At 40.9% G+C, this 11737-nt stretch overlaps 1 protein-coding gene across 1 annotated transcript in view; it reads left to right on the plus strand.

Annotated features, from left to right (window-relative positions):
* The window catches only part of vegfc (vascular endothelial growth factor c), a 242824-nt gene extending 234638 nt beyond the window's left edge, over positions 1–8186 (plus strand). Inside the window, exon 6 of the mRNA XM_051945659.1 lies at positions 7124–8186. Coding sequence (XP_051801619.1) covers positions 7124–7149 — 26 coding nt within the window. The 3' untranslated portion in view covers positions 7150–8186. The remainder of the gene's footprint in view (positions 1–7123) is intronic.
* Positions 8187–11737: the final 3551 nt, after the last annotated feature.

Below are 11737 nucleotides of genomic sequence, written 5' to 3' on the forward strand. Positions count from 1 at the left end.
ATCAATCAATCAATCAATCAATCAATCAATCAAACCTTTATTGTCATTGCACACTTTCATATACAATGAAATTTCATTTGAGCTTCCCTGCCAATGGCAGCTCGGGCTGCTCCACCTTTAGGAGCGCTGCCTCTCTTGAGGAAAAGGAAAAACAAAGACATTTGTGATCTGGGTAGGGATAGCAGAGGGTAAAAAAAAGGTTTGTAATACCAAATGAAACTTCCAATGTTGGGAAATTCGATTTGAGAAGGAACCTAAAAAAAACAAACCCGCAACAAGCAAAGCATGACATTAGACAAGGTTAGTTGGGGGGTAATGGGACAGGGAGCTCAGCACAGTAGTCGGTCTCCTATGCAGCTGCTGCGCCATACGGTAGAGCGCTGCGCACGGGATTCCTGACTACTGTGCATCGCGAGTGGAAAGCTTGTGGAGGCGGCTTGGAGGCGGGGATTGGCATGTGTGTGTGAATGTGAGCTCAGTCCTCAGTTCATGAGTCCAAGTGTGCATGTATGCATGTAGCCAATCTCCTTCTGTCCCAGACCCCAGTGTCTCAGTTCGCAAGGGTGGAAGTATGATAACACAGCAGGTTGCTATGGAGACGTCCTTGGATGGACCGGTCCAGAAGTCAACAGGTGTCCTTGGGAAAGTGGAGGTGGATTTAGGAGAGCTATCTCTTGGCCATGAAAAACTTCCAGAGGACTTTGTTATCGTTCCAGGGGCGCCAGAATGTTACATCAGTATCCTTCTTGTTTAGGCGGTGGAGAGGAGCAATTTCACCTTCCCCCTAGCTGCTCTCAACTTTTTTAGACCTCAGCTGTGGCGATCCTCACCTTGATGGCATCCACTTTGCGACTCAAATCAACAGTCACACCAAGCGAATTGTCCATCTTACGTTTGAGTTCGTCATTCCGGTCACCAGCAGCCTTGATCTGATCGTTTGCGAAGACCAGCAGAGTTTGGACGTCGTTTCTATTCCAGAAGCTCAGGCCCGTGAACAAGCCAATTATCAGCAGGCCTGTCATCACAAATCCGAATATATAAACATCTTCCACATCCTCCACGGATAGGGGTGCCAGGCACATGATCCCCTTCCACTTCCCCCAGGCCACCAGAGGTGAAACTCCCATCCGGGCAGGTAGGCTCCCCTTGGCTTGTGCTCTTTGTGGCGACAATCTTGTCAGTCGTGTTGAGAGACCAGCTAATCAATTCCATGATCGGTGTTTCGAAGGTCAAGTGCCAAGCGATCGCTCCAAGTCAGACGAGATGAGACAAAAGTGCAGCAAGCAGAAAACATAAGGGTGTAGGGAGAAGAACAGAGATAGAGACGGAAAGTGGAAAAATGTGACCGCCTCCTATGAGAGCTCAGGGCAGAAAAGTACTGTTATTCATATGAAAAATGGATAGGTTCAAACAAAAGGTGCTACCTTCTAAGTTGTGTATCATAGATCAGATGTAAATACCTGGATACCTGGAAATAAAAGCTGAAGTGTTGATCTTGTTTCCTATTCACTGTTTGATGTCAAACCCAGCAGAAATAAAGGAGCTGGCCTCACTGTTCCAATACTTTTGGAGGGGAGTGTATGTGACCATGAGCATGCGATTAAAGGATGTTGTGTGTCTATTTTGAAAATTTCTGTGTATTTCCTTGAGGACTGATAGGTCTCTTGAAATAGCCATGACTAAATATTCTGTCATCCACCACGAGACAGCCTGTGCAGCTGAATGCACCAGAAATATCGTGCTACACTATTTATGTTGATGAAGTATACATAAAAAAAACAAAATTATTTCAGTGTTCCTTTGGCTTTCATACCTACACTGTGTAATTATTTGAATTTTGAACAGTGAGGCTCAGACTGGCTTAAGTTGACCAGATACAAGCTACAAGATATGAGACAGGAACTAATGTTTCCAGGTTAAAAGCAGTTTTTCTGTTGCCAGTTGGGACTAATCCTCTGACATCAGGAGACAATGGGATCTTAATGCAACTTCAAAGACCAGTCATTGCATCAGAAGTAAAATGATAAATACTTCTTCAGTTTCTAGCCCCAGTGAAAGCTGTGGGCGATAATTCATTTGGTATTTTGAAATGCGTTAGTTTTTACTGCTTTGAAATCTTAACCCTTGATGTAACTTTTGATCTTTGGAACACAGACAGTAGCTAGTGTTTGTCAAGCAGCAAAGCTAGGCGATAATGAAGGTTACAGGTTACAGGAACATAGTACAGCAATTTCAATTCAATTCAGTTCAATTCAATTTTATTCATTTAGCACCAGTTACAGTTTAGATTGTCTCAAGACACAAGAACCCACCTGGCCTGAACCCCCAGAGCAAAGCTTAAGGCGACAGTGGAAAGAAAAAAAACTCCTTTTTAACAGGCTGAAACCTTGAGCAGAACCAGGTGTAACAGGCCGCATTAACCCAAACTATACCCCGGCTCATATTCTGGACTAGGCCTAGTATACCCTTCGAGGCTAAAGTTTACCCTGAGGTATACTTTGGCCTTGGCCAGTTTATACCAACTGACATGTGAAGATTAAGCATGTTAAATTCTTAATTGTTAAATTATTTAGGGTATTTTTTTAACAAAGTGGTATGCTGAGCAAGCAAATTATTATGAAAGAACATAACTAGTCTGTCCTTGAGCTGATTACGATTAAAAAGTTAAAATCAAAGGAAAAACAATTGCAGATTCAGACAAAATTATGCTGTATGCAAAAGATTATCAAAGAAGTTCAACTCTGGCTGTTGTTAATTTCAATTGTTGCTGTATAACTGATTTCAGTATAATATCTATTTATATTACCTTTGTTTTGTGCTTAAATTAAGATTTACTTGATTTGTGCTCCATAAATAAACCATTACATCCGCACACAACACACAGCCCTCACACACCTGGAAGGGAGTAACACCTATGTAACGATGCTGTTTGTGGACTTCAGCTCTGCCACACCACTTCATCGATTTCCTCACAGTTTCTGAGCTTGTAAAGCACTTTAATCAGCCTTGGTTGCTTTTTTAAATTTGTATATAAATAAAGTTGACTTGATTTGATTCCTCCCTTGCTTAGCCAAGTACACACTTGGTTTTATCACTCGACATGAAGACACCCAGACCTGCCAACCTGTACGCATTTTGCGTAGCAGGTACGCAATTTGACATCAAAATACGCTGGTACGCTCCGCCTCATTAAACTACTCAAAAAGCTGCAGACATCTGTGAGTGCTGTTAGAAATGTGGACGTGCAATACTCATGCCTGAAGCAGTGTAGTAGTGGTGGAATTTCAACCAATCATAGAGAAGCGGAGCATAACGAGTCTGCCGAACCCCCGCTCTCTCCTGTCCTCTGCCTCCCTCCGCCTCTCTCCCGGTTCCCTTTTCTTTTTTTTTTCCTCCCCGTTCCCTGTGCCCCCACCCGCAGCAGCTGGCAGTTAAAACGGTAAAATGGTGTGTGTGTGTCTCTGTGTGTGTGTGTGTGCACGCGTGAGTGTACGTGTGTGTCTTTTGGCAAATATGTACTGTTAATAACGTTACTTTCACGTTGAAAATACGATGTCATATCAGGGAAATAAGCACCGAGAGTATTTTTTTCCTATCGACATGAGCACGAGCTGTGTGTGTGTGTGTGTGTGTGTGTGTGTGTGTGTGTGTGTGTGTGTGTGTGTGTGTGTGTGTGTGTGTGTGTGTGTGTGTGTGTGTGTGCGCGCATGCACATGCGTGTTTGCGTGTCTGCCTGTGTGAGATTAAGTGGTACACAAAATATTTCGCCAAGGTTGGCAGGTCTGGACACCTGACTTTGAGTAAATCTGTGAGGCAAGATTCCAAAATCTGGTGGAAAGCAATCAGATGGAGGTTGTTAAAATAGCAGAAAATCTTACCCAATAAAATATTCTGCATTTATGAGTATAATATTCAGCCATCCATGTAATTTTGGCTGTGTAGTGTTTATCCATCCATCCATTCTCTATACACCACTTTATCCTCACTAGGGTCGCGGGGGGTGCTGGAGCCTATCCCAGCTGACTCGGGCGAAGGCAGGGGACACCCTGGACAGGTCGCCAGTCTGTCACAGGGCTACATATACAGACAGACAATCACTCTCACATTCACACCTACGAACAATTCAGAGTCACCAATTAACCTCAACATATTTTTGAACTGTGGGAGGAAGCCGGAGTGCCTGGAGAAAACCAACAGCATGCACAGGGAGAACAAGAACATGCAAACTCCATGCAGAAAGATCCCAGGCTGGGACGTAAATCGGGGAACATCTAGCTGCAAGGCACCAGTGCTAACCACTGATCCACTGGCAGCCAAATTTTGCCTAAAATGTTTGATTTATTTGCATTGTTTTGTACTTAAATTGAGATAAATTTCATTGGATTAATGTAATGTCAGATTACATGGGATGTTTTTTTTTTTTTTTGCCTGGAAGGGTATATTCTGATTTGCTTGCTAAGCATACTACTTTGTAAAACAAAACAAAACAAAAAAACACAAAATAACTTAACAGTTAAAATTTTACATACTTAATCTTTATGTGTCAACAGGTATAAACTGGCCAAGGCCAAAGTATACCCTAGCGTATACTCTGGCCTAGGCCAATTTGAACCACGGAGTGTACTTTGACCTGGGCCAGGTTATACCCAGGTATACTTTGGCCAGGGGATTAGTCTGGCCTCTTACACCTGCTCAAATGCAGGGACCCATCTGTCACTGGCCAGCCAAGTTGAGAGGGACTGAAGAGTTAGAAGGACGGGAGAAGAGGGGAAGGGGAGGTGGAGGACAAGGAAACACAGATCGGACTAACATGGATCTTGTCCCAATTTGAATAAATTAAAATTAAAGTATGGAATAATATGTCTGTAGCGAATTTTCTGTCATAGTTTTAAGGAATAAGATCTCAACATTACTCTGGAATCAGGTTTCAAATTGATTGCTGTGTAATAATGCACAATTTGGGGAAAGAAAAACAACATTGCAAAATTCTGTTTTTCTGATATGAAAAATGACAAGAATTTTCACCAGATGAACCGAGTAACTATTTTTGATAAGGATGAATCATTCTACAGTGATTTGGGTTGATTTTGTTTTTTATTGAACACATCTACCATAAAAATTAAATGATTTCAAAAAGCTGACAAAAGCCATTTGAAGCATTCTCGTATGGAGTAATATTTGCAAAGGCCTTGTTGTGGCATTTTAAGATTGAACAAATGTTAAAATCAGACAAATAGGATGTGTAAATCAAATTTAAGAGCAAACAATAAGATTGGATGACCTAATGTCTTGACTGAAGTTATGGGTACACTAAATAATTCTGTGGAAAGAGGCAACCCAACAGAAGCTCATGGAGCCCATATAAGGCAATGAGACCAGAAGTGCATGCCCTCTCTTTGTCTGCATTGGGAAGTTGAAACCTAGGCCATGCTGAGCTAAGCAGAAATAATGCCAACCTAGCAGAAATAAAAAAGAAGAGGTGGTCTAACTTTTGATACAGTTACACCATATACATCCTGATTGGGTCTTAAGATGATGGGTTGTGGCCTTCCAGCACGAAAGAGGAGAGTTTAGAAGAAGTTTGCATAAGTGTAAAAGACCATGTATCACTTAATGTAGTCAGTTAAAATCTGAAGATGTTGCTCATGTTTGTTCTTACAGCCTCTGTATTGAATAAACATTATTCGCGTTAGACTCTGAAGACTGCTTGAAAACTCTTTCTTGAAAACTTTTTGAAGACTCCACGTTTGGATCCAGAATAGATTTTTGACGATGGGCTTCACAAAGCTGCCTGATCAGACTGAGTTACAACAGCGTCTAGCATTGTTTTTTTCTTTAGATGGCATTCACATCTGACTTTGCATTTGTTGTACTGACTCTTTGTGGTACCGATTTAAATGGTGAAACAACTGACCTGTGTTGCATCTTGTAGTGGCAATAATTGCATGAACTGAAATATTAGTGTATACATGATATTGCATTTCTTCTATTTTTATTTTTTTTTGGCCTTTTTAGCTTTATTATATAGGACAGTGGCGAAAGACACAGGTAATGTGGGGATAACACTGAGGGAAAGGCCTGCTTTCTACAATAAAACACAAATGACATCATATGATAACTGGATCATATTGTGCATATGAACCAAAGGATAATGGACTTTACTTATGAAGAACACAAGATGTAATTTGTAACAGATAAGTCCAAAAAGCATCACCACTAAAATGAAAGCACAAGACTGAAACATGCTGTAGTTTCAGCACAGATAGACAGGGTTTAAGGTAGTTATCACTCCGAGTATCATTATTCCATGTGTTTTTTGGTTTGTCTTGATTTCTGCTGTGTCCTGTTAAGTTTTGCAACAGCTAGTCTCACCACTAGTCTTGGACATATTGTTGGAGTAGTGAACTGCCAGCTTTATCTGCTACCTGTAGCATTGCTAACAGATATGGAGACCTGGGCAATAACCAATGGTTGATCATTTAACCTTATTTGTCCAGACTGAAATATCTCAACAGCAGATGGAATGCCAGTGTGGTATTTTGCACAGATATTCACTGTATCCAAAGGTCGACCCTGTTGATGTTGATGATCTTCTGTCTTGTACTGGATCACGACTGTGTCCGATTTCATGAATTTCCATATAGGTTGCAAATTCACATTCTTCCCAGAATTAATTGTTTGGAAACTGAGGATCCTGTCACTCAAAATAGAAATTGCATTTCTCCAATACTTGGATGTATAATGAAATACTTGCTAGACAAACTACACTTCTAAGCCAAACTTCCACAGAAGAAATCTCAAAACAAATGTATATTTTCCATGTTTTGTTCCTCCTCTTGCAAGGATTAAACAATACTTTTTGCTCTGCTCAACAATGCTAAATTTTGGGTTTTCTGTGCACTCATTTATGAATAAGACAGACTCAACAGCAAACCCACAGAGATAAAAACAAATCTGTCTGATGCTCAGGTCATGACTTTGGTGCTGTGCAATGTAAATGTGACCAATTTTTTGTACTGGTGAAGAAAGACCAGTCTTCAAAATCAATGCATTCCTTGACTAGCACTGGAATGCTGTTAGTTTTAGAGTTAAATCCTGATTTTTAATTGTCATGTCATTACAGTTGTCTCAGACCGCCCTGTGAAGTAAGAAGGAGAAGGTGTGAACCAGGTTTCTTCTTCAGTGAGGAAGTTTGTCGCTGCGTTCCATCCCACTGGAAACGACTGGACTAACCTCTGAAACACAAACAAGACACTAACAAGATGACAAAGAACAGATACTAAACTTGTACAAGTACAATTTGTTTATCCCCTGTAGACCTGCTGTTCATGAGTATCCCCTTCAGCTGTGATTGCAGTGAAGTGTGTGGACCCTGATAAATGTGGGGAAAGCGTAAAGATTGAAGAGCAGGTATGTGAAACTCTGGTGAACTGAAGGTGAGAAATGCACTGATTCTGCTATGAGGATGATTCATGGGAAAGTGACTCATTGCAGACCACGACTTGAAGGAAGGACTGAGAGAAAAAGTGGACACCCGTTTTGAAATGCCTTTTAAATAATTGTTTTTTATTTTGTATTAATTATGGCTCAATATTCTTCAGATATCAGTTATATAATTTATTAAATGTTGTTTTTCAAACTCTGTCTAATACTGTTTCAGTGTTTTTTAACGAAAATACATTCGTCAAAATTTTGGATATACTTTCTTATTTCCCTTATTTTCATGACTATTTACATTGCCAATTCTCACTGAAGGCATCAAAACTATGAATGAACACATGAAATGATGTAGTCAACAAAAAAGTGTGGAATAAGTCAAAACATGTTTTATATTTTAGATTCTTTAAAATAGCTACCATTTGCTTTGATTACTGCTTCGCACATTCTTGGCATTGTCTTGATGAGCTTCATGAGGTAGTCATCTGAAAGGGTTTTCACTCCACAGGTGTGTCTTGTCAAGGTTAATTTGTGCAACATCTTGCCTTGGGTTGGGACCATCAGTTGTATTGTATTCATAGTCTCGATGCCTTCAGTGAGAATCTGCAATGTAAATACTCATGAAAATAAAGAAAAAAACCACAACTGAGAAGCTGTATCCAGTCTTTTCACTGCTAGTGTCCACTGATGAGTATTTTTGTGTCATGTAAAGTACATGTAAAATAAAGTATACTGGATGTTGTATGTGATTACCTTTGTTATCCAGTCTGTTATACTGAGGTTATTCTGCTTTTAATCCACTTCAACATAAACAGTAGGCTGTTATTAATTGCCTCACAGCAAGAAGGATCTGCAATCACACCTACAACCGCTGGCAAAAATTATGGAATCACCAGTCTTGGAGGATGTTCCATCAGTTGTTTAATTTTGTAGAAAAAAAGCAGATCACAGACATGTCACAAAACTAAAGTCATTTACAATGGCAACTTTCTGGCTTTAAAACACAGTAGAAGAAATTAAGAAAAGAAATTGTGGTAGTCAATAACAATTGCTTTTTTAGATCAAGCAGAGGGAAAAAAATATGGAATCACCCCGTACATTCTCATTTCCAAAGTTAATACCTGGATCAAATTACTACTACCTGAATCAAGTTATCAAATCTACTCATTAGTCTCCACTTAAAAAGGAGTCTCACACCTTGGAGAGCTGTTGCACCAAGTAGATTGACATGAATCATGGCTCTAACACAAGAGATGTCAGTTGAAACGAAGGAGAGGATTATCCAACTTCTTAAAGAAGGTAAATCATTGTGGAATGTTGCAAAAGATGTTGGTTGATCACAGACAGCTGTGTAAAATCTGGACCAAGTACAAACAACATTGGAAGGCTGTAGAAGGCAAGCATACTGGTAGACCAAGGAAGACATCAAAGTGTCAAGACAGAAAACTTAAAGCAATATGGCTTGAAAACAGAAAATGCACAGCAAAACAAATGAGGACTAAATAGTCAGAAACTGGAGTCAACGTCTGTGACCGAACTGTAAGAAACTGCTTAAGGGAAATGGGATTTACATACAGAAAAGCTAAACGAAAGCCATTAAAGAAAATGGTCCATGACAAGGCTCCAACCTGCAAAGCTGATCTGGCAACAGCAATCAGAGAAAGTTGGAGCCAGACTGATGAAGAGTTCTGTTTGTTGCTTGGAAAGTCCACGCCTCAGAGACTGTAAGCTGCTATAAAAGCTAGAAGTGGTGCAACAAAGTACTGGTGGTGTGTTGTAGAGTTTTTTGTTTGTTTTCATGATTAAATATTTTTTTCCCTCTGCTTGATCTAAAAAGACAATTGTTATTGACTACCTGAATCACCCTCTTCCCCCACAGTGGTGTCCCAGTGCTCACAAGCCCAAACAGGTGAACTTTATCGAACCAGATGAGGCAGAGTAGTGAAACCCCTGGACAATCTTGAACTTATGAACTGTTTACATCGGAATGCTGTTTGTACTCAGGGACAGGTGTGGACCACATGCCTAATGGAAATGATGTGCTGGTAACCTTCCTAGATTGAGTGCAAAAAAAAAAAAAAGTTTATCGTTCTTTTAAACAAAATGTTCATCGTACTCATCAGATGAAAGATAAAATGAAATAAAATAAAAATAATATTAGAATTTTCTACTTTCAATATTGCACTGTTCAAGATTGTATTTTTGTTACTGAGAAAAGGGGATGTAATGTATGCATGAATGTTAAAAGCCGCACTTCCCGTATATGTCCCAGGCCACTAGTCGTACTGTTGTCATTCATTAAACGCAGCCTGAAGCTGCCAATGTTTCTGCTATATTTCCTGGTGCTTATAACTAGACCCTCCAGAAAAACCTCCAGAAAACTCTCTCTTTATTTCGTGGAAATGTGAGATTCTTGCAGGAATTATGCGCTGTTTTGCAGGGATTTTGCGGCCTTTTGGGAAATAACTGACCCTCGCATAATCAGCGGCATTTTGGTGATTAATGCGGGAATTCATGCGATCGCATAATCGCGTTTTTCTGGAGGGTGTATATAACAAATAAGTACATGATAGTCCAGTCCGGGTTTTCTTAGATACCATTTTTATGTAGTTCATAATGTCAACTTAAATAATCCACACCGGGTTTTCCAATAATCCTTCTTCTTTTCCTTTCGGCTTTTCCCTTCAGGGGTCGCCACAGCAAATCAATTGCCTCCATCTAACCCTGTCTTCTGCATCCTCTTCTCTCACACCAACTACCTTCATGTTCCCTTTAACCACATACATAAACCTCCTTTTTGGTCTTCCTCTAGGCCTCCTTCCTGGCAGTGGGAAACTCAGCATCCTTCTACCAATATAGTCACTCTCTCTCCTCTGGACATGTCTGAACCATCTCAGTCTGGCCTCTCTCTGACTTTATCTCCAAAGCCTCTAACATGTGCATCCTCCACCTTCTGGATCTCTTCTCCCTGTAACCTCACTCTTCCACTTGGGTCCCTCTCATTCACACACAGATACTCCGTCTTACTGCGGCTAACCTTCATTCTTCTCCTTTCCAGGGCAAACCTCCACGCCTCTAGTTTCTCCTCCACCTGTTCCCTGCTCTCACTACAGATCACAATGTCATCTGCAAACATCATAGTCCATGGAGACTCCTGTCTAACCTCGTCTGTCATCCTGTCCATCACCATAGCAAACAAGAAGGGGCTCAGAGCTGATCCCTGATGTAGTCCCACCTCCACCTTGAACTCCTCTATCACACCTACAGCACACTTCACCACTGTCTTACAGTCCTCATACATGTCCTGCACCACTCTAACATACTTCTCTGCCACTCCAGACTTCCTCATACAAAACCACAGTTCCTCTCTGGGCACCCTGTCATAAGCTTTCTCCAGATCTACAAAGACGCAATGCAGCTCCTTCTGACCATCTCTGTACTTCTCTATCAACATCCTCAAAGCAAATATTGCATCTGTTGTACTCTTTCTTGGCATGAAACCATACTGCTGCTCACAGATGTTCACCTCTGCCCTTAGTCTAGCTCATAGACTATATATAGTGGACGTAGTATCTGGCTCCAGAATTGAAGCCAACCCGGAAGTGTCAAAAACTTGCAATATCACGCCGTGCGCTAGGGTTGGCTCCAAAAAGCTTTTGCTCCATAGACCCCAATTCATTTTTGGAAAAAATAAAATATGATAGACTGATTTTTCTACAGCTCAGGATTTTTTTCCCGTTAGTTTTCATGGTCAAAATGAGAGATCAGGTGGCCGATCTTAAAATAAATCAATACTGAATTTTAAATAAATCATTAAAGTTGGCGGAGCCAGGGGGCGTGGCTATACTTGATAGACAGCAACAGAAGCCTCTGCGGTAAAATGTGGGCGGGATAAGACAGTCCTCAGCCAATCCTGCCCCTAGTTGCTCTCCGCTCCAGTCTGTTTGAAGACGCTTTTTACGTCACTGGCTCCAAAAAATCCAAAACGGCGACCAGGAAGTAACAAAATCTGGGCTTCATTTTCTCGGCATTGAAACCAACGGGTGACGTCACGGTTAGTTTACGCCTGGTCTAGCTTCAACTACTCTTTCCCATAACTTCATCATGTGGCTCATCGGCTTTATTCCTCTGTAGTTGCCACAACTCTGCACATCTCCCTTGTTCTTAAAGATGGGCACCAGCACACTTCTCCACCATTCCTCGGGCATCTTCTCACTATCTAAGATCCTATTGAACAACCCAGTTAGAAACTCTACTGCTACCTCTCGGAGACACTTCCATACCTCCACAGGTATATCAT

This window comes from Acanthochromis polyacanthus, chromosome 3, assembly GCF_021347895.1.
Source record: "Acanthochromis polyacanthus isolate Apoly-LR-REF ecotype Palm Island chromosome 3, KAUST_Apoly_ChrSc, whole genome shotgun sequence".
Lineage (NCBI taxonomy): Eukaryota > Metazoa > Chordata > Actinopteri > Pomacentridae > Acanthochromis > Acanthochromis polyacanthus.